Genomic DNA, 24,312 nt, shown 5'->3' with positions numbered 1-24,312 from the left:
CATTATTTTCCCAGTTGTTCTCCCACTTGCCCACAAGTGTGCATGTGCGTTGTGCTGTCTAGATAGAAAAGAACCTTAGCATTATACTTGGAGGAGACTAAAGCCCTTAGAATGTCAACACGGTTTTTTTTTGTTTTTCTTAATGCCATAGCATGTGTTTGGCTATGTAATTGAATAGAAGATTGTATTTCTTTCACTTATGTCTTGGCAAGTCTAACTGTGGAGGAGCATGTCAAGGCTTAAATTGTCAGAGCTCTGAGTGCCAGTGGCCCAACTGAAATCATCCTCGATGGAAGAGATTTGCAAGGCTGCAGCATGAACTTCTGTTCCCATGTTAACATCCCACTGCTGTATAAAGAGGGTGTTGGTCTATTTCATTTGTTAAAAGATTTGCTATACCATCTTTTGTAATTCACATTAAAGCAGTTTACAAATTTTTTAAAACTTATTTATTGTTGTAACTTCCAGTATGGGTGGGTTCCAACTGTACATACACAAATTGAAATTTGACATCATGCTATAATCATGATTCTCTGTGAAATAATAAAATTGAAAAAAACAACAAATAAAGCCACAAATGAATGCAAAAGAAAAAATATACAATGGCTAGGAAAGTAGGACAAGAGATCATGAGTGTTAAAGATGAGGCTTTCCTGTGTCACACGAAAAAATTGGAAATGATGAACATAGTACTTTTAATGAGGTCTTACCAGAGACTTATATAGAGGCATTATTGCAGGAGGGGAGGAGTCAAGATGGCGGCTCGACTCTGAGACTTCGCGGTCGCATAAGCTGAAGTTCTCTTGCTTACCTTTAGATTTAGCAACTTTAACATATGCCGCACACAACGAGAAAGGGGGTAGTAAAGGGTCTACCACTGCCGGCCCGAACACCTACCCCCGGTCAGCAAACACATCTGCGATATGTCTCTAGTACCCCAGTGAATACCGGTGAGAGGGATCCCGAGTTTGGACTAGTCGAAGGAGCGATGCCTCCACTAGGGATCGAGACATCATTGTCCCCACCGGAGCTTAATCCACTGCCTTGTCCTGCTATCCTTCAGCCAGGCGTGGAAGGTACGATAGAACCGGAAGTCGGAGACCAGAGGCCTTCAGGCAGTGGCGCTTTGCTGTGGGATGCAGATGTTATGAACAGGGAGTCAGTAGCTCCCCAGGCGGTAACTCTACAATCTATCTGGTCAGCTATACAACAACTAACGGCTGCGGTGACAAAAACATCCCAGGATACGGCTTTGCTGGTAAATAAATTTGATTCTTTATCGCTAACCCTTGAAGATGTAAAAGTTGAACTATCTACTCAGAAAGCTGCAATCTCTTCTCTTAATGCAGTAACAGATACCTTGGTAAAAGATAAGTTGAAGGTCTCTCTAAAGTTGGAACACCTTGAGAATTACAATAGACGTTTAAACCTACGGATATTGAATTTTCCTGTCTCAAGTGGAATTGCTCCGATTGATTTCCTAAAAAAATACCTTTTGGAAGTTCTTGCTTATCCTCAATCTGCCATTCCACCGATTAATAACATTTACTACTTGCCTGATTCCAAACAACCCAAGGTGAATCCAACAGTAAATAATCAGTCTCCTGAATTGAATTTGCAAGATATATTGGCCTTTTTGGAAGAATCTTTGTCAGAAGTACCTACTCGAAGGACGCTTTTGGTATCGTTTGTCTTCGAGCAAGACGCAAAGGCGTTACTTAGACTCTATTTTAAGAATTCAACTAGAACTTTTTGCGGACAAAAAAATCTGGATTTTTCCAGATGTGATTAGGTCTATACAAGACCGTAGGAAAGTTTTTCTAGCTTATAGAGAAGAGATTAAAACAATGGGTGCTACATTTCTGTTAGCTTATCCATGCAAATGCTGCATTAAATATCTGGGAAATAAATACATCTTTTTTGAGCCAGATCAGCTTAAAGCATTTATAGATAGTAAGAAACTGGCCAGATAGAATTTGTGGACTATTAAGTAATAGTATAAATAATCGGGGTTTTATGCGCCAGGCCATTTACTTCTGTAACAAATGCCTTATTTCTCCTTAAAATAGTTTTCTCCTTACCCCCACCTAGGATTGTGGTCTAAGAAAGCAAGCTATATTTTCTTATTGTTTATTATATTTCTACTTATTGTAGAGAATGCAAAATTAAGTGACGTTGGGAGTATTTTCTTTTGTATATAAGGAATAATGCAATCTCTGTAATTACATTGCTGGGTTACTGTTTTATAAGTGTTTATCTTGTAAATTTGAAAACTTAATAAAGAAATTGAACAATAGAGGCATTATTGCCTCCTTTTTTTTTACTGCTTACCAATCCTCTTCCTGTTCATCCAAGCATCCTTCTGGCTTTTGCTTTCGCCTTTTTTACTTGTTTGGGCACCTTAAGATCATCAGATACAAAAAACACCCCCAGGTCCTGCTCTTCTTTCATGAACAGTACTTTACCCCCTGTACTGTACTAGTTGCTTGGGGTTTTAGCTGCCCCGGTGCATGTCCCTGCATTTTTTAAGCATTAAATCGATGCTGCCAAATTCTAGACCATTCTTCATTTTGCTGGACCCCTCATAATATCTATGCCTTCTGTGGTGTCTACCCTATTGCTGATTTTGGGATCATCTACAAATAGGCAAACTTTAACTGACAATCCTTCCACAATATTACTCAAAAATGTTAAAAAGAACTGGACCAAGGCCCGATCTCTGCGGCACATCACTGGTAAAGCCCATATCCTCAGATTGAACTCCATTCACCATTATCCTTTATCACCTTCCACTTAACCAATTTCTAACCAAATCAGTCACTTTAGGGCTAGTACCAAGGGCGCTCAATTCATTTCTAAGACACCTATGGGGAACCATGTCAAAGACTTTCCTGGAAACACAAGCTAGATCAGGCAGGAGCCACAGAGGACTGGTTAGGTGAGTTTAGCTCTGAGCTTCTGGCATGGCAAAGTAATTGAAATGCAAGGTGGATCAGGCAGGAACTGCAAAAAAAGGAGGGGGCAGAACAATTTCACACAATACATTGAGAGGAAAACAAATTCCTATACTGCAGAATCTTTTTGTTTTTTGAGGTTTAGAATCCAATTTTTCCCTTCTTCTCGGGGCCATTTTTATTTCCTTGTTGCTTTCTTCAAAATACAGAATAGACTGTGTTTTGCCAACTAAAACATGTTTGTCGTGTTGCCCATTGGCATTCTGTTTCCCATTTCTTTTGTTCAAGGCAACCTATAGCTATAGATTTGCAATTGTGAGGACTATGCATCCTGCTGATTCTTGGAGAAAGAAAAGTTGCTTACCTGTTACAAAGTATTCTGTGAGGATAGCAGAATATCAGCTCTCACAAAGCAGAGGTTGTTCAGAACTGAGTTGGCCCCATATAACGGCAGTGGCGTGGCAAGTCCAGCTCTGTTGAATGTGTCACCCATTTAGGAAAACTTTGCTTTCTCCAAGACCAGTCCAGCTTCTCAGCCTTATACTCTATTGAAAATGTCTTTTGGAGTAGATAAAAGTATTCCTGGAGGAATTCTTCGCAAAACTTTTGAAAATTCTGCATTGATTTGTAGTGTTTTTGCACAGAATTTCCCCAATCCAAGGCTTGAAATTCCCTCCTGCCTTTTCCCACATCAGACTCCTAATTCATTTACCCCCCCCCCCCAAAGTCCTATCCTACATGTAACACCCCTACCTCTCATTCTTTCCCCTCCTTTCCCCACTCCAGTGGCACATGCTCAGCTTTCTCTGCTCCCCTCCCATCCCCATGGTACAATCTTCTTTCACTACCTCATCCCAAACCCCTCCCCTCAAGGCACACTCACCATGCTCTGTCCCCCCTCCCCCAGCCTCCTCATGGCAGCAGCAGTTGTCTCTTGCCTCCTCCCCCTCAGAGATCGCATAGCAGGAGGAGGAAGTGAACCACTGCACATTGGGTCACTTCCTACTCCTCCTCTGCGGTCTTAGACCAGAGTACTCATGTGAACCGCAGAGCTGTAGGGAGGCCTGCACAGTTCAGCTAAACAGTCAGGTGTAAGCTGACAGAGGAGGGAGAAGTGACTCAATATAGAGCAGTTCACTTCCTCCTCCTGCCATACAGTGTCTGCAGGGGAGGGGGAGAGAGACCGGGGACAGATGGTAGCTCCTTGGCAGAATTCTATAGAGGTGGGAAATTCCGTGCTGCGCAGTTGTTTATTTATTGCATTTGTATCCCACATTTTCCCACCTCTTTGCAGGCTCAATGTGGCTTACAATATACATCATGAATATTGGAAATATATAATAGAGTATACATTTAGTTTTATGGAAGGATTTTGGGTAACATGATAGTGATAAAGCATCGTAAAAGGATGATACAAAGGATAGTAAAAGAGCATGATATAAAGGATTTGGGTTACATGATAATGAATAAGCATGATATGAAGGCAAATATTATAAGGCAATACTGGATGCATGTGGAGGAGTTCACATTTGTTGATCTTTGTTGTATCCCTTACTTATGTACTTACGTACCTTATTAAAGAAAATTCCCCTAGGAATAATAAGGTCTTCTGGTGTTTCAAACTTTGAAGTTACTTTCTACCTGTAGGATTTGCCAAAATGAAGAACTACACTTGCAGTTTTTTTTTTTATTGTCGCTTTGTGCCTACCTTTTGTGTGTAATTTTTAAAAGAAAACAGACATTCACAGTTCTAAATGTCCAAAACTGTGCATTGCTGCCTGCTGTAATCTAACCTTCCTTCTGAAATGCCTGTAAAACATGCTGTTAACAATATGAATGCTACTGACATACGCATATACTCATAAAGAGTAGATGGTGATCAGACCACCCATTTCCATGCATAAAACAGTGTTTTACCCATGGAAATGCCTTTGATTATTGCTCTCTTTATTAGTAAAATCTTTACTATAAAAATTGGAGCCTACAGCTGTTGAAAAGAAGCTTAGGACTAGATTCTATAAAAGGTGCCGAAAAATTTAAGTGCTGAGCGCTATTCTGTAAAGAATCCGCGTCCTTTATAGAATAGCACTACACGCATAAATGAAGCCTAACTTTAGGTACTGATTGAGTCTGTTTTGTAAACTGCATGTAAATTCTTGGAATGCCGCTGTCCTTGCCCCCTTAAAATTACACGCTATAGGAGTTCCATGCACAGCATTATAGAATACGATGTGTGTAACTCCTAATTAAGGCCAATTAACACCAATAATTAGCCAATTATTGATTGGCTCAATAATTTGCACACACATTTTAGTTGCTGTATATAGAATGTGAGGGTTAGTGGGTACTTAACAGTATTGGATTTCCTTCATGCATGTTCAAAATGCAGTGCTTTAAAATAGTTTCAAGGATTTGAGAACATCTGTGTCTTTGGTAATAGTTTTATATTTTAACTTTCATTTTGTTATTTAGTTGTGGTATGTTTGTTTTTATAAAACCAACTAAAGTTACAAAAAATATAGGTTCTGGATTATCAATGCAATAAGGCAATAATAAATTAATTCAAAACAATGTCAAAATTGTGTCAAATAATGCAATATACATTTAATGAAACGCAGATTGTTGTCAGTAGCGCTCTGTCAACATTGCATTTTTTGCCTTCTGGACCCTGAAGCAGTTAACGCTGGCCATCATTGGCCCAGGGACATGCGTGCAATCAGAAGCTGTTTGAAGTGTTCAGCCTCTGTTCTTGAGTTAAGTGGCTTTTGATTTTTGACATAGAATGATATTTTCATGTCGATTTATATGATGTTATTTTTGGAAGGTTTTTGCCTATGATGAAGCAAGTATCCATTGGGGTCACATCAGCTCTCTAAACCTTCATTAAGGTATTGAGCTTCTTTTTGAGGCTTTTCCTTCCTTTTTTTTTTTCATTATATGTATATTGCATTATTTGATACAGTTTTGACGTTGTTTTGGATTATTTTGTTGTAATTGCTTTGTTTTTGTAAAACACCTTGAACCTGTTTGGTTAGGTGGTTGTGTGAGTATAAATATTAAAATATATACTTTTTCTGTAGCTCAAATCAGCATTATTAGTTACTGTTGTTATGTAAGGAAACATGGCTATAAAGATGTATAATTTTTTTTAATAGACTGCTGACTACCTGCACTTTTTCAAGTTTCTTTGCAAGCCTAGGTTTGTCAGCTTTTCCTGCCCGAGTTCTTTCAAAACCTGGGTCTTAGCTTTTGGCTCTCTCTTGGGGTAAGCTTTGCCGCTAATGGAAGATGGAACTTCTATAATGATGGGTGGGTTTCTGAATCAGACGAGCAAAATTAAGCCAAGTAACAATGCAGTAAATAGCAAAGAAGGGACCTTTCTGTTCAACAAAAGCATCCCGGGGCCTTTGAAAGTTACTACTACTACTATTTAGCATTTCTGCCATCTAATCTGCCATCTAATCTGACTTCTTTGCTTCTCTGCTTCTCATCAAAGAAAATTCTCCTAAAGAAGTAGTGAAGTCAAGCTACTTACTTGTTGGCCAAATCTAATGGTGTATCCATTTTAATTCTCCCTCTTCCCCCAACACTTGCTGTTGTGCTCAGTTTCATTTGTCATAAAATTGTCATAAAACTGTTAAGAGCTGACATGCTTGTTCAAAGTAGACATGTAACCCAACAATAAGTAATATACAGACTGTCCAGATAGCTGGCTTTGAGGTAGTCTGCCAGTCTGGATTAGGTGGGCATTCAGAGATAGCTAGTCCAAGCTGGACCTTAATGCTGCTGTTTAGTAACTAGGAAGGGTGATCAGCCCCTGCCGTTGCTGTCCCCCCCCCCCCCCCCCCTTTCCCAGGTCCATTTCCAGGCCCTGATCTTCTTAGCCCTCACCTTTCCAAAGGCTTCTCTACAGTGTGATCCTTTGGGCCTTCATCCCTTCACAGGATTTCTTCTCATCCTTTGATCCTCTGGACCACCCCCCCCCCCCCCCCCCCCCCCCCCCCCCCCCATCTGCTCTCTCCAGCTTTGTTTCCTTAACTTCTGCGCCACAGGCTTTCTTTCTAGTTCCTGCTAGTTTGTCTTTCTCATGCAGAGTTTTCCTCCACAGCATGGATCCCATCTCTCTCTCCTGTTCCTGATCTTCCCCTAGGGTTTTTCCACAGACCTGACTGCATCCCTTGTCCCCATCAGGGTTCTCTTCAGCTACTCCCTTCCCTCTCTAATATGCTGCCTTCCAATCCTGATCTTTCTAACTTGAGGGTATGCTTCCATCTGTGGCTTATCACTGAATCCTTGCAGGGAGGCATCAAAATAATAAAACATTTATTTATATGATCTAGTAAGGTTCTGCCTTGAATGTTACTTTTATGTCATCATTAATCAGAGTAGCCCTTAGACCCTAGGGGAAAAAATGAATATATCTAGTCCATATGAGAATGTTTACCAGAGTAAACCCTTCTTTGCTAGAAGACTGCACAAATTGTCCTCAACACTTGTGGTTTAGAGAACTAGACACTCTTGTATATGAGGAATAAATATTGCCCCTGCAAAGATGGCCACAGATATATGGAAAGATTTCTCCTGAGCTGTTCACAAGCATTCCTTGCATCTGACAGAATATACCTTTGTGCTAAACCCTCTCAGAAAGACCAACCTAAGCAGAAGCCCAGTCCTTTCTCTGATTTCCTTCAGATCCCCAGAAATGAAAAACACACTCTTGCACCTGAGGTTTTCTCATTGCCATCCTTATGTCGTCTGTCTCCCCTCCCCCCCCCCCCCTTGCACAGTGGATACTTATACAGAAGAAAAATTTATACCTTATAAAAAAAAATAAAGAAATTTCTGGTTGTAAAATGGGAAACTCAACATTCTTATCAGGGATGCTGCATGGGTAATATTAATTGGAATCTTGTTGCTGGGTCATTTTCATTGTTTTTCAAGTACCGTCAAGTCCAGGAGAATGTATGAAAACTAAATTATACCCCACATAGCCCATCTGATTGAATCCTCCTAGTGCATTCTCCTACATCCTATTAAAATATTCAATCTTGGTTTCTCACTTGAAGAGCTTGCTTGCAAAGGGCAAGCTTATAGAAAACCTCATTCCCTAGAGAGATGGTAGTCGGCCACATGGAGATATTTACATATTATTCTGTTGTATTTAAATGGGGTTATGCACGTACTTTCCTACAATTGTATTTATTAGTGAGGTTGCCAGGGTTGCAATTTTAATTATGATTTTATTTTTGTTCCCAACCACGAAGATAAGGTCACTTAATCTGTAACTCCAAACTTGACATTGAAAAGTTACTTGTCTTGCTGTACTTCTCTTTCAGGTCAGAGCTTTATCAGTCACTGTTTGGTAGAACGAAGCACCATGAAGCAGAGAAGATAATGTAGCTGCATCTACTAGAGACTTCTATACCCTAACCTAGCCTCAACCATGGGATGAGGATTGGAGTAACCAGATTTTGAGCATTTTGGTCTCGAAGAGAAGCCTTGGAAATCAAGTATCAAAATTTCAAATGAGATTGGCTGTCAGGACAGCAGAATAGTTAAGAGGATACAGCTCTTCCTTGCTATTCCTGGAAGCATAAGATTGTAAGTTCTCAGGACAGGGACATTGTAACCAAATTACTTCACTTTGCTGTGAACACTTTAGTCCTAAGATAAACATTTTTAGACATGTACACACAAAATATGAAGGGTCCAGCCCCTTGTCTTTTGCCACTCTTTCTAGCACTGGATAGCTGCTTCTGTAGCTTTTGCTGCTGTGTTCAAAATCATAGCGTAACAGAGCCACACCAAGTCCACTTGAGTAATGTGTAATAATTGAATCTGATTTGGAGTAGCTTTTAACGTACAGGTTAGAGTTGAAGGATCACAAATTTGATCTGCCCTGAGAGTGCGTGATTTATTTTAAACCAGTATAAATATTCATTAATAAGTTTGGATTAAACCAGCTGGACGTTGCAAGAAATCGTCCATGACACTGCTCTTGGAAGTGTAATGTGTCAAACAACATCAGCTGATTAGGCATTGTGGGTGCACACTGAGTACATCATGAGATGCTAAGCACTATCCTGTAAAGGGCACGTGCCTTATATAGAATAGTGCTTTGCGCAAATCCCACACCTAACTTTGGACAGCAGACTTACGCCTGCTGAAACCTAGTGTAAATGCCGGCGTTCATAGGCATTCTCTAGTTCCATGCATAGCTTTTCAGAACGCCCCTGACATGCCCATGGCAACGCCCTCTTTTGAGATGTGCGCTATAGGAGTTAGGTGCCATGCCTTATAGAATAGCATGCAACCAGATGCACACATTAATTTTAATGAGTGCCAGTTAACATCAATAATTGGTTGTTAGCACCCATTAATGGTTCAGAGCGCATTATCTAATGTATTTGCGCCTGCACCTCAGAAATGCACCCAAAGAATCCGGGGGTAAATGTATACCAGAGGTTTGACGTTTCTTTTTAAATATCACTAAGTCTCAGCGTTATCTTGGGTACTTAAATCCTTTGATGCCTTCCTGGCACGTAGTGATATTAGCAATGGAATATTTGTGTACAGTAGAACTGTTAACCAATCGGTGCACAGATTTGAGTGTATGTATGTACTATGCTACTGTATCCTAAGCTGTGGTAAAAAGTGGCCTTATTTAGAAACACCCTGGCCCTTCTCATATACCTGTTGAGATTCTTCCAGGTACTTGTGGCCTGGCTGGCCTAGATGGGCCTTTGATCTGACCCAGTATGGCAATTCTGAAGTTAAGTTTATGTTTCTATTTCTTTGACGTTGTACTGGAGGCAGAGTCCAGTTTCTTGAGGTTTCCAGTTCAGTTTTTGTCTGCACATTTCTGTTTATCATATGTGGTTATTTATTCTGTATTTGGAAAGGCTTTATCCATGTTTTGCTTATCTGACCAAGGTAATGTGTTTGCTAGCATTTAGTTTCTGTGTAGGGATTTGTAGAAGTCTGGCTCTCTTTTCTCAAAAACAGGTGTGTGTTAAGGACTGGTGTAATGCTTACAATTCTGCCTTTTCATAGACACTGTGCCTAGTTGCAGGGGTTGGGCTCTAGTGGTGAGGGGATCCCTAGATGGTTACCCCACCCTTTAAGAACAACTCATCATGTGAGTACCTGTACTTTGGGGGGGGGCTAGAAAAAAAATACTGCTATTATTTTTGTCACTTTCCTCTGTACTGACTTATGTCCTTTGTGAGATTCAATCTCCAAAACTGAACACAGTATTCCAAGTAAGGCCACACCATCATCATGTACAGGGACAATATGACCTTTTGCTTGTTATGGCCCTTGCTCTGCTACCTTGCATCCTTCAGGCTCTGGCAACCACCCTGCATTCCTCTGTTACCCAGAGATCATTGGACTTTATCACCCCAAGGTCTTTCTCCTGGTCTCTCCCCTCCTTTGCATACAGTTCATTTTGGGGTCTCGCACCCAAAATACATCTACTGATCATGTAATTACTGAAGCAATATACAAAGATTGACCTTGTCAAATGAGAAGACACATCAAATAAATGTCTGAAATTAGCAAATCCTTGCCCCAGTCGCTCAAACTATCATGTTGGTATCTCAACACTATGGCCTTTTCAAAAACCATGCTGTTGTATATCTAATAAGACTTTATTATGTACACAAACCTGCAATTGGTTAAGGACAGTCTTTTCAACCAGTTTGGCAAGAAATGGAAGACTAGAAATAGAGCAGTAGCTATTTGGATCTAAAAACTCTATTATACCTTTCTTCAAAATTGAGCAAACGGTAAACCTTTTCAGTTAGATTATTCCCATAATGGGTTGAGGATGGCTCTCTAAATAAAATAGTCCTTAGTAGTTCACATGGTTACAATTGGCAATGAAAGATGAATCGCCCATGACAAGACGCTTCACAGCAACATTTTCACCCAACCTGAAGGACAAGAGTCAAATACCAAAGTTATCATATTCAAGTGCATAATAATAATAATAGCATCATCTATTAATTTAAATTTGTATGATCCACACAAGCTTTCAAGTCATCAATTGGAGAACATGATACAGAGAAATAAGCAGACTGAACTTTCTGTAATGAAATATCTTTCCCTGATATGGAGGGTTCCCAAACCAGATCTTGCACAATAGAACAGAGTTCATAAGGGGGATTCAGTGAATTAAGCACCCACTGGGAAAAATATTTTTATACGAACTTCCAAAAGGGAGTAATACTCATCCAATAAATCATATATCTTCTCTTTATCTTGCTTACTGTGTGATTTTTCACCATCTTCTTTCAATCCTTTTTTAATCCTCTAACTCTGAAGAATATCAGGGTACATAATACATTCTAGTTGTTGGATGGCCACCTCTTCTACTGCTGATTCCAGGCACTCAATAGAGCCTTTAAGAACTCTGTCAATACAGAATCAAAAGCCTGAGAGAGATTTTGGATTAAAGCATCCTTATCAAAACCTTTGTACTGACTTCTAACAGAAACATTTTTGTGTTTTGCAACTCAAACCAAATAATTTAAAATGGATCAAATAATAATCTCATCAAGGCACAAGCTCTGTTAATAAGAATTCAGTAATCTGTGACTATTCAAAACTGACAATAATAAAGACTAAATCCAATTCCTGACCCCTCTGAATGGGGACTTGGACAATTTGAAAAAAAAACCCAGTGAGGACAGGGCTAATTTAACAAACAAAATACAACAAATATCTTCTTTATCTTCTGGAGGTAGAATGTGGAGATTAAAATCACCCAATATAAACAACTGAGAATAATATAATTCAGCCAAAAGAACAGTTCCACTTGTATGAGGATAAATTCTCAGTACTCCAGTCTGGAGGATTTATAGATCAAGGATAAAACTGCAAACTTATTTCTCACAATGAACACTTCCGCATCTAACAAAAAATGTACCTTTATCTGGTGCAGCTCAAAGATTTTTTTTTTTTTAATATTGCAAGAGCACCTCCAATACACTTTCCTATATGCAAAAGTTGTGGCGTAGCCTTGAATTGGTACAAAGATTAATGAGCAGATTTAATAAACAGGAGTACATCTCCTGTATCTGCCTTAATCAGTAGTAACCAGGATAGATTTATAAATATGAATCACTTATATCAACACCTTCAGAATCAAATAAAATGCACAATCTTCTCCTATACATAGACTAAAACTCACTCATTAAATGCAGCATAATAAAATATTCACCAGTCCAGCCCAACAAAGTGCCAAGAAAATTGTACAAAGGAGCACACAAAGGGATTTGCCCATTTGCCATGCCCCTTCAGTGGCACAGCTATGATAGTGTGTCACAAATTGGCAGGCCTTTATATACAATAAAATGCTTCCAAGTCAGCTTGTTGTCGCAGATTGGGGCAAAGCCCAGCTCCCAAACTAGGTACCAGAGCAATGTCAGCAAGGAAACTCTGGCAAACACAGTTTGTTGCCTTATTAAGTCTTCGCCCATTTCAACTGCTCAGCCCATTCCATCACTGCCAAGGTCTTTTTAATTTAGGAAAATCAGATCCAGCCCATTTGTCCTGAGTAATGAATCTAATTATTTATTTCTATGAAGTAAATTTGAAACAAAAGTCTGAGCATGCTGAATACAGAGCTACCACAAAAACTCTGGGATAAACTTGTTCAAAGGTGGCTATATGATTCGTAGAAGATTATGAGAAAATTCCAATGGGTTTGATTATCTCTTAGGATACTGTGAGGTCCCTCATTGTAAAACAAAACAATGTGGCACCTTTGAGACACTACTTTGATCAGGCTATCCCTCCATGGGTTAAGACAACTTTTGAGGAAGGTCATTGTGAGACATAAGAATATCTTAAAATTACCACGGTTTGTAACTTAGACTGGAAAATAATGCTGACTGTTCAACAAATTCAAGATTACTCCACAAACATGGCATGTATTGGAGGGTGGCAAGAAGGAGGCTACTGTTGAAGAACAGCCATATAACGTGCCATGTAATATTTGTAAAGAAACAGGGGACATTGCATACAGGTGGGTGGTGGTTTTGCACTCTAATAAGACCAAATGGAATGTTTGGTTCTCAGTGTATAAGAATGTGTGGCATAAAATGAATTTGTATTTAGTATTTGCATTTTTATCTTTTGTGTTGCTTGTTTGATTCTTTGTGTGACTGTATAATTCTTTCCTGTTTCTGAATGGAGTTCTTTTCTTTCCATTTTATTATGTCTGTAATCCACTATGACCTGCTGGCCAGGAATGGCGGTATAATAAGTTCTAATAAATATAAACATATTATGTCAAGGGATGTGAAGACTTACGAAATCAAAACATTTTGGTTTATTATTCTTAATTACATTTTCAATATGTCTATAATTTTTATCACATTGACAGCATAGAGTATGTTCTATAGCTCACTGAAACAACTCCTATGGGCCTGATATTCAAAAGAGTTTAACCGGGCAGGAGAGACTCCTACCCAGTTAAACCCTGCTGAGCTGGCCATCTACCAATATCAGCGACATTTGTCCAGTTACTGTCGGGGTGGTCGGGGTGTGGAGCTTGTGCAGAGCTGGCACTTAATGGGGATGTGATTGTCTGCTAACCGGTTAAGTAAACACATAAAGACAGGACAACAAAAAGGCTTTCCTAACTTTATCCACAAAACTAACTGGGAAGGCAAAGAGAGACTTTGAAAAAAAAGATTGTATTGGAGGCAAAAACATATAGTAAAGATTTTTTAGGTATAATAGAACAAGAAGCTGGCAAAAGAATCGAACTACTAGATGACCGAAGGGTAAAAGGGGCACTCAAGGATGACAAAGCTATAATGGAGAGATTAAATAAATTCTTTGCTTCAGTCTTCACTGAGGAAGATTTGGGAGAGATACCGGTGCCAGAAATGGTATTCAAAGCTGACGAGTCAGAGAAACTAATTCAAATCTTTGAAAAAGCGGAAGATGTAATGGGGCAATTTGACAAATTAAAATTGCCTGGACTGGATAGTATTCATCTCAGAGTACTGATAAAATGAACTTGCAGAACTATTGTTAGTAATATATAATTTATCTTTAAAATCAAGCATGGTACTGAAAGATTGGAGGGTGGCCAATGTAACGCTGGTTTTTTAAAAAGGTTCTAGAGGTGATCCGGGAAATTATACACCGGTGAGCCTAACGTCGGGGCCGGGCAAAATGGTAGAGACTGTTATAAAGAACAAAATTACAGAGCATATTCTTAAGCATGGATTAATGAAATAAAGCCAGCATGGACTTGGTGAAGGGAAATTTTGCCTCCCCAATCTACAGCTTTTCTTGGGAGAGGAGGATAGTGTTCTGCTGTGGATTAAAAACTGGTTAAAAGAAAACAGAGTAGGGTTTAAATGATCAGTATTCTCAATGGAAAAGGCTAGATAGTGGGGTTCGCCAGGGGTCTGTGCTGGGACCACTGCTTTATAACATTTATAAATGATCTAGAGATGGGAGTAACTAGTGAGGTAATTACACTTTCTGACTACACAAATTTATTCAAAGTTATTAAAACACAAGAGGATTGTGAAAAATTACAAGAGGACCTTATGAAACTGGGCGACTGGGTATCCAAATGGCAGATGACATTTAATATGAGCAAGTGCAAAGTGATGCGTGTGGGAAGAGGAACCCAAACTATAACTACGTGCTGCAATTTTCCACATTAAGAGTCACCGACCAGGAAAGGGATCTAGGTGTCATCGTTGATATGTTGAAACCCTCTGCTCAGTGTGCGTCGGCAGCTAAGAAAGCAAATAGAATGTTAGGTATTATTAAGAAAGGAATGGAAAACAAAAATGAGGACAATTATAATGCCTTTGTATCACTCCATAGTGTGACTCTACCTCGAATAATGTGTGCAATTCTGGTCAACACATCTCAAAAAAAGATATAGTGGAATTAGAAAATATACAGAGAAAGGAGACAAAAATGATAAAGGGAATGGGATGGCCAGGGCTTTTCAGTTTGGAGAAAGGACGGCTGAGGGGACATAAATTGATTTGATTTGCTTACTTTATTTATTTTTTGTCTATTAGATTGTAAGCTCTTTGAGCAGGGACTGTCTTTCTTCTATGTTTGTACAGCGCTGCGTATGCCTTGTAGCGCTATAGAAATGCTAAATAGTAGTAGTAGTAGTAATGATAGAGGTCTATAAAATGAGTGAAGTGGAATGGGTAGACATGAATCATTTGTTTACTCTTTCCATTAATACTAGGACTGGGCTGCATGCAAAGTAGTAAATTTAAAACAAATCGGAGAAAATATTTTTTCACTCGGTGTGTAATTAAACTCTGGAATTTGTTGCCAGAGAATGTGGTAAGAGCATTTAGCTTATTGGGGTTTAAAAAAAGGTTGGATAACTTCCTAAAAGAAAAGTTCATAAACCATTATTAAGATGGACTTGGGGAAAATTCACTGCTTATTTCTAGGATAAGCAGCATAAAAAGTATTGTACTGTTTTGGGTTCTTGCCAGGTACTTGTAACCTGGATTGGCCACTGTTGGAAACAGTATGCTGGGCTTGATAGACCTTCAGTCTGTCCCAGCAATTCCTCACAATCCTTTGCTGTTTTAATGAATTTTAATAAAGTTATGTCATCTGCAAATCTGATCACCTATTTGCTTATTTTTCAGCTGTGCATAAATTAAATGGCACAAGTCCCAGAACAGAGCCTTTGGCCAGGGCCAGCATTAGAGAATGCACGCATAGTAGCATAGCATAGTAGATGACAGCAGATAAAGACCTGTATGGTCCATCCAGTCTGCCCAACAAGATAAACTCATAGCATAAGGTGTGATGTGATACTACATATATACTTGATTGTGATTTGTCCTTGCCATTTTCAGGGCACTGGCCTTGTTCTCCAACTTCTGAAGTTGTCATTGAAGCCCCACTCCAGCCCATCCAGATCTGCCCATCATGACATCACCCGCCCTCTGTTCAAACTCGTCCCCTGAACATGCCTCATCTAAAGTTGTGTACAAGTACAGGCCTAACTGCACTGCACATATTTATGTGAGGTCAGGTAGAGCAATTTCCCTGGGCCCTTATGCTGCAGGGGTCCTCCAAGCCTAATGGGCCCTCTTCCAAATATCTGCTTTGGGTCACTCAATTATTGGCATTTTTCCACTTTGAAAACTGATCACTTTGTCCTACTCCGTTTTCTTTTAGCCAGTTTGCAATCCACTACAGAACATTGCCTCCAATCCCATGATTTTTTAATTTTCTGAGGAGTCTCTCATAACGGACTTTGTCAGATACCTGCTGAAAATCTTAATACACTATGGAGCTCACTTTCAAAGCAGAAAAGCATCTAAAAGAGAGCCCAGATAAGACATTTTTCTGGTGAAAACATACAAATTGCCATAATCAAAGTGAAATTTTGAAAACATCTAAGTAGTCTGTGTGTGACCATTAAGGTGTTTTGAGAAGGGGCGTGTTGGAGCCGTGTCATGTGGATGGTGTTAGGAAATGGATATTTGTCAACGATAAGGATGGTGGAGAAACATTTTGTAGCGGAAAAGAAAATGGCTCAACTTAGACCTGCTATAAAAGTGAATATCTCAAACCACAAACTTGCGCTTTTGCTGACCTGGAGAATGGAAAGGTATATTCATGTTCTGAAGGAGAATAGAGAATTGCTGAGTGGTTTGTTAGCTTTGTTTGTCTGCCCCAGTCTGAAAACTTTGTCCCGCACATTTCCTGCATACCTTCTCCCTATCTCATCTCCTGTACTCCTTGTGCTCACTTGCTGCCCCCCCCTCCCCTGCACAGCCATACCTATCCCTTGCACTCTGTCAGGTCCCCCTCTGCTGTGTCCTTGCCCCACCAACCCCTCACTATCCCCAAATACACACACATCCAATTATACCTCCCCCCTGCAGCATAAGGGCCCAGGGTAATTGCTCTGCCTGACCTCACATAAATATGTGCAGTTAGGCCTGTACTTGTACACAACTTTAGATGAGGCATGTTCAGAGGAAGAGCAGGTGGGGGAAGAGAGGTTGGTGGTTGGGAGGCGAGGATAGTGGAGGGCAGACTTATACGGTCTGTGCCAGAGCCGGTGATGGGAGGCGGGACTGGTGGTTGGGAGGCGGGAAATACTGCTGGGCAGACTTATACGGTCTGTGCCCTGAAAAAGGGAGGTACAAATCAAGGTAAGGTATACACATATGAGTTTATCTTGTTGGGCAGACTGGATGGACCATGCAGGTCTTTTTCTGCCGTCATCTACTATGTTACTATGTTACCTGTTTGTACTGTGGCTGTCATACCTCTGTGTCTGTCTGCTGTGTTATTGAGTGCTGTGTGCTGATGCAGTCTTTGTAAGTGCTGTGCTATATGCTGGTGGGAGGAGAATAAGTGCTGGTGGAGAGAGAGTGCTAGTGGTGGTTAAGTGTCTCACTAGATGGAGAAGGTGGAGGTATGCAAAGTGGTGTCACTGGGATTAGTGGGTTGAACCTGTGGTGGTGGGACACCTCACATTAACCGTGGATCTGCTGAATTCTATTGTGGGTGATGGTTTGTTGGATGGACTAGGAGGAGATATCCCTATGAGAGTATTTAGGCCCAGGACCCAGTTCCTGGACCTCATTGACCAGGAGTGCCTTACTAGGTACCGCTTTGATAGGATTGCCATAGAGCACCTCTCTGCCAGGCCAAGACACACAGAAATAATGCAGTGCCAGTCCACCTTAAGGTCACAGCCCCCCTCACCTTTATTGACATTGGCATATTTCAGTTAGTGCTAGTAGTCAATGCAGGCCTCACCCAGCCCACCATCTCCTTTCCCAGTTCCTCAATGGCTTCCTAACCTACACCTTCCCCACTTCGCCCAGGCGCTCCAGAACAACATGACTCAGTGACTCAGTTCTACTCCATAGACCACTTCCCCTTGGTCACAGGCATTACACTGCAAACATGTTGCACTCAGACCCCCCACCCCTGGCACATAGTGACACCTATTACTCCATGAACATGAAGGTGGTGTGCAATGCCCAGGGGGAAATTGTGGCTGTGTGTGCCTGGTTCCTGGGGTCCTGCTGAGATGCATATATACTACAATGCTCAGGAATCTACTGGAGGTTTGACAGAGGAGATCACTGGCAGCTGACTCCTAGGTAAGCAATACATACTCACGTCCCCCCCCCCCCCCATCCCCCAAGGTCACCACACTCCCCTAACATGTCTCTGGAACCCACATACCTTACACAAGGTGCACACTGAACAGATTTCAGCCTATTATGTACAATGACACCTATTTTTTTGTTTCTTGAGTGCTGACCCTAAGGTAGACCCTAGCATCATGTAACTATGATTCGGATTATTCTTTCCAATGTGAATTACCTTGCATTTGTCCACATTAAATTTCATCTGCCATTTGGTTGCCCATTCTTCTAATTTCCTGAGGTCATATTTCACAGGCCACATGTGTTTTAACAACCTTGAATAGTTTTGTGTCATCTGCATGTAATCACCTCACTCATTGTTCCGATTTCCAAATCATTTATATATATGTTAAATAGCACCAGTTCTACCCTGTTTCCCCGAAAGTAAGACATCCCCCGAAAATAAGACCTAGTAGAGGTTTTCCTGAATTGGTAGATATAAGGCCTCCCCCGAAAGTAAGACCTAGCAAATTTTTGTTTGAAAGCAGGGCCACCGAGAGCCGAACAAGGCCGCCCCTGGGCCACCCCCCCCCCCACCCGAGGTCACCAGGCCCCCCCTCCACCCACCCTCCGTCGCTCCTGGAACTAACCTTAAACACCTCCTTTCACCTTCGCAGCAGGCAAGCAGCAGGGCAGACCTCTCCTTCCTTCCGTGCCCCGCCCTCCCGGATGTTACGTCAGGCGATGGCAGGACACGGAAGGAAGGAGTTGCCTGCCTTGCTGCTGCGAAGGTGAAAGGAGGCGTTTAAGGTTAGTTCCGGGAGCGACGGAGGGCAGGCGGGCCAACCCCGATGTTTCCCTGAAAAATAAGACAGCCCCTGAAAATAAGACCTAGCACATTTTGGGGGGCAAAAATTAATATGACAGTGTCTTATTTTCAGGGAAACACAGTAGAATTGATCCCTGCGGCACTCCACTGTTCACCCTACTCCATTGAGAGAAATGACCATTTAAACCCTACCCTCTGTTTTCTGTCCAACAACCAATTTCTAATCCACACCAGAACCTTGCCTCCTGTCCCATGACTGTTTAATTTTCTCAGGAGTCTCTCATGAGGAACTTTATCAAAAGCTTTCTCAAAATCTAGATACACTACATCAACCGACTCGCCTTTATCCACATGTTTATTCACACCTTCAAAGAAATGAAGGAAGTTGGTGAGGCAAGACTTCCCTTGGCTGAACCCATGCTGACTGTCCCATTAAACCATGTTTGTCTATATGTTCTGTAATTTTATTCTTTAATAGTTTCCACTATTTTGCCCGGCATTGACGTTGGGTTTACCAGTCTGTAATTTCCCAGATCACGTCTAGAACTTTTTTTTTTTGTTACATTTGTACCCCGCGCTTTCCCACTCATGGCAGGCTCAATGCGGCTTACATGGGGCAATGGAGGGTTAAGTGACTTGCCCAGAGACACAAGGAGCTGCCTGTGCCAGGAATCAAACTCAGTTCCCCAGGACCAAAGTCCACCACTCTCGTATCGCTCTTTTTATTTCTTCCTAAATGGGTGATCGTTTACTTTTTTATTATTATTTAATCTTAACTGCCAAGTGCTTGACCACTTTTCAAACTTTGTTAGATCACTTTTTAATCTGTCTACTCTGCAATTGTTCACTGTTGCAGACCTTAGTGTCATCTTCAAAAAGGCTGCCTTTCTCTCTCCAGTCCCTCTTCAGTATCACTGACAAAAATATTGAACAGAACTGGCCCCAGGATAGATCCCTGGAGAACTCCACTAATCACCTTTCTCTGCTCAGAATGAATTCTATCACTCAGCCAGTTTCAACGTCCTGATGTGGTGATGTATTCCTACATGAAATGTAAAGGAGATACAAGAGCATTTGTGATAGTATTTGGTTTCTATTTAGTCCCTCTTTGAAAGCTATCTAAATTAAAGCATACTCTTCAAATATGCACAGCTGGATGTTCTCTGAAATATACTGTTTTGGATTGATCATATTGGCTGTTGTCTCAGTTCTGTGTTTTGGGCATCTGTTGCAGTTAGTGAATAGTGTATGTGGTCATCAGCACAGATTTCTTATGTTCCCTTACCAAAAAAAAAAGGCTTTTGCCTCTGTTTTACAGAGCGCCAGACAATATATCCTCCAAGATCTTATGTTCAAAGTCAGACCTGCAGTTGTGTATTTATCATTTATAACACTTTTCATATTTTAAGCAGTATCAATGTATGTGACTCTTCAGGTACTTTGTCATAGTAGCTATATACCTAGATGCCGTACGGCCAACGCCTGACCTCCACTATCTCCAGATCTCCTATAGATATATTGATTTTATTTTTTTGACCAAGTGTTTTCACTAGTCAAAGCTTGCCATGCAGAAAGTTGCTAAATATCACCACAGATTACTGATTTTCCTGACTTTTCTAATTCTTGTTCCGAAGAGCAGCCTTTCTGCTGTTCAGGTCTGTAGCTTTAAAACAATCAGGATAAGCAGCTACACGTGCAAACCTTGCTGACTACTGACAAGACCCTGCAAGGCCAGATCCAGACACAAAGTTGTATAGGTTATAAAGGCAGCAGTCTTGCCACCAGGAAATTGTGCTGTTTGAAAACACAGAAGAGAGACAAAGGCTTACAGAATGGAAAGCAAATGGTAGAGTAGTGCTGATGCAGCCTAATGTTGATCCCAAGAAGATTAACCTGCTACTCTTTGGGCTCTTGCATTATGTGGCGTCCACAGCCTGATGCACTGCTGAAGAGAAGCTTTCTCCACTGATAGCTTATCAATAGAAATCAAACAAAATAAAACATGGAAAAGAAAATAAGATGATACCTTTTTTATTGGACATAACTGATAGCTGAATCAGGTGCAAAAGTGAGTAATGGCATTGAACAGCAGCAGGATGGAGCAGTACTTCCAGAACTCGGCACCAGGTTAAAGTTCTGAGTACGCCCAGTCTTTTCTGTGCACAACAGTCTCCTCAGTTCTTTTCCCCGCTCTGCCAAATGAGAATGAAAAAAAGCTCTCAAAATATATACTGAAGGGTTTCCTCTTTCAATATACCAACATTGTTTTTCTTCATATTAGTCTTTTATTTTGTTTTATTTACATTTGTTTAGTGAAAATAGAAACCTTCATTTTCACTGGTTTTGTTTGTCCTTCAATTGTTTTAGGACCATGGCACAAGCAAAGTCAGGTTTCCCTCCTATCTGACCTGTGGAAGGAAAATTGCAAATAATGATACTTGTTGGTGACATGTCATTTGCCTGGGTTTTGACCATCGACAGGAGCAGTTCAAGAACTGAAAAACACATGTCCCCAAGAGCCTGGAAGAACCTCCTCGGTAAGCTCTGAGAACATTATGGAGGGTAAGAGGAGGTTCTTGAAGCAGAAAGAGGAAATGTTTTTTTTTACTCAATGAATAGTTAAGCTCTGGAACTCTTTGCTGGAGGATGTGGTAACAGTGGTTATCCTATCTAGGTTTGGACAACTTCCTGGAGGAAAGGCCCATATTCTGCTATTGAGACAGACATGGGGAAGCAACCGCTTGTCCTGGGATTTGTAGCATGGAATGTTGCCACAATTTTGGTTTTTGCCAAGTACTTGTGACCTTGCTTGGCCACTGTTGGAAACAGGACACTGGCCTAGATGAACCATTGGTCTGACCCAGTATGGCTACTCTTATGTTCAAGTCAATCTGCACTGCAGATTTCAGCTGATTCTGTGCAATCTATCAGATCCTTCTTTGTTGAGGTTACCTCCCTTCCCTCATTCAGTTACTTCAAAAGCTCTTTTGTGCCATAGTTCTTCCAAACTGATGAAGGTCTCATCTCTCACAGCTGAGGATTCCCAACCTAAAGCACAAACATCTTCAGCAAAGTCACACAGATTTGAGCACAAGGCTCAAAGGTGGTCACAAAGCATCATCTCAATGCAGATGAACATAGCCATAGACCTTTCACAAAGTATAGAAAATTAAAAGTTGCTTCTGGAGTATCTACCTTGCATTAGAAAAGTCACAATTCCAGCACATCCAAAGTTGGGTGCGTTCCGGCTTAGGGATACTACACACCCAGTTCTTACACATACAGTTTTGCGCAGAAAAAATTCCAGCACAGAACCAGAGCTGCAGTCTCTACTTTGCCTATACAAATGCAGGATTTTGCATTGTCATGCCCTATTGACATAGTACCACGCATCTGCTTTAACAATTCAGTCTTCAGCGAAAATATTCAACAACTTTAAGGACTATTGCAAGGCTTGGGAGTGGCATATTAGGATTACACTGAGCCACAAGCCTTTTGGTCAGCAACACTGCAAGAGCTGCAGTCTTCTCATAATCCACTCATTTCTCCTCTTTCTAACTCAGATTCTGCTGTAATATGAGGCTTATTATTTACCTCCTCCTTCTCCACACCCCTCTCAAACTGTTCTGAACATTTTGGACAGATTTTTCCCAGCCTAACTAAAACACTCAACTATACATACAGCAGCCGAGTATTGGCATTATACGTATAGGGGCCCTTTTATTAAACTGCGGTTAAAAGGTCCCTGCGCTAGTGACGAAGGGCCATTTTTGCCCCACACTGAGGCCCTTTTTTTTACAGCAGAGGGTAAAAAGGCTGAAAAAAAAGACACAGCCATCAGTAAGATTGCATTTACCGCCACGCATTGAGATGGCTGTAAAGGCTCCCACAGTAACCAGTTAGTATATGGCACTGCCCCATTACCACCAGGTAACCCCCTGTGGAAATATTTTCTGAATATTTCCACTAGCACCGGAAATGCTGCACGCTGGAACTTCCCCCCCCCCCCCCCCCCCCCCCGGATTGGGCCGGCAGTAACTTCAGATTGACACGTGGTAAGCCCACCGTGGGCTTTACCGCTGCTTAGTAAAGGGTCCCCATATTTAGGCGGAACACCCACCCCAGCATTATCCATAAAATGCTGCAGCACTTAGAGAGAATTTCAATGCCGCTGCTAAATGTATAAGTCCATTTGAAAACTGACCAACAGTTTTTGAATTAAAAAATGTGTATAATATGAATCCATATTAAATGAGGTGAAATCACGCCGAGGTAAGAGCAAGCACTATAGGTGCAGAAAATATCGAGGCTGGTTTATCTTTTGTATAATGGCTGATTTAAACTGTTCACACTTACAGGTATTAGAACACATGCAGTACCAGGTCACTTCCTTGAGAAAGCCGAAGACGGCGAAACGGGACCCCGTCGGACGCAATACTGCAAGTCTGCTATACCAAAATTAAGATAAGTGCAAAACACTCATGTATAAGTATGCAATAGATAAATTCAGAGTGTAGTTGCACTTAAGGAGGTTTTTGAGCTGATGATGACTTTCTCCCCATAAAAAAACCAGAAGCAAAAGTTCCTGGATTGGAGATACAGAGGCTTTTCCTCCATAAGAAAAAAAAGATAACAGCCATGCGCAGGGCCGGTCTTAGCAAGTGCGGGGCCCTATGCAGACCAATTTGGTGGGGCCCCATCCTAGCCCCGCCCCACCGTAGTCCCGCCCCCACCGTAGCCCCGCCCCTACCTCCACCCCATTGATAAGATTATTCCATTTTTAGAACTTTATTTATGAAATTTCAAAAAAGACAAATAAAGCTAAACTTGTACAAAAAACTGATTGAAATAATAAGCACAATGCTATCATGAAACCTCCCCTCCCCAGAAATTATTCAGTTCAAGTCCACTACAATTAGTAGTTCTAATTCTCATAACAAAGGAGAATAAAGGAAAAATATTAAGAAAAGATTCAGTACTTTCAAATTCCCCTATTACTCTGTAACCCATATATGCAATAAAATAAAAATGAAATGAAAAGATATACAATAAAATAAAGTGATGTGTGAAATATAATGTACAATATAAAAACATATAGACCACCAAGGTATTAAAATTGTTTTAAAATATATACCACAGCTCTCTGACTCAAGAAGATTCCGACTCTGTCTGTCATCCATAACTGTCTGACAACACACAGAAAAAAAATAGGTAAAAACAAATTGTCACAATTAATACCTTATACACCAATACACCAGCCTTACGGAAAATGCAGACCGTCAACAATATGAAGCTAGCAAGGGATCATAATATCACAATTCTCATGCAGAGCCACAAAACACCCTTTTAGAGGTAGTGTGTCATGATTTAGGCTCTACACCCTTTCTGATGT

The 24,312-nt window shown here is 40.8% G+C and overlaps 1 protein-coding gene across 1 annotated transcript in view; it reads left to right on the top strand.

Annotated features, from left to right (window-relative positions):
• The window catches only part of AATF (apoptosis antagonizing transcription factor), a 122,480-nt gene extending 109,185 nt beyond the window's left edge, over positions 1 to 13,295 (top strand). The window contains exon 12 of the mRNA XM_030185632.1: positions 8,291 to 13,295. Within this exon, the coding sequence (XP_030041492.1) occupies positions 8,291 to 8,354 (64 nt within the window). The 3' untranslated portion in view covers positions 8,355 to 13,295. The remainder of the gene's footprint in view (positions 1 to 8,290) is intronic.
• The last annotated feature ends 11,017 nt before the right edge of the window (positions 13,296 to 24,312 follow it).

This window comes from Microcaecilia unicolor, chromosome 13 (assembly GCF_901765095.1).
Source record: "Microcaecilia unicolor chromosome 13, aMicUni1.1, whole genome shotgun sequence".
NCBI classification, from domain to species: domain Eukaryota; kingdom Metazoa; phylum Chordata; class Amphibia; order Gymnophiona; family Siphonopidae; genus Microcaecilia; species Microcaecilia unicolor.
The sequence above is the reverse complement of the archived record's forward strand: the minus strand, read 5'-3'. Positions and strand labels throughout refer to the sequence as shown.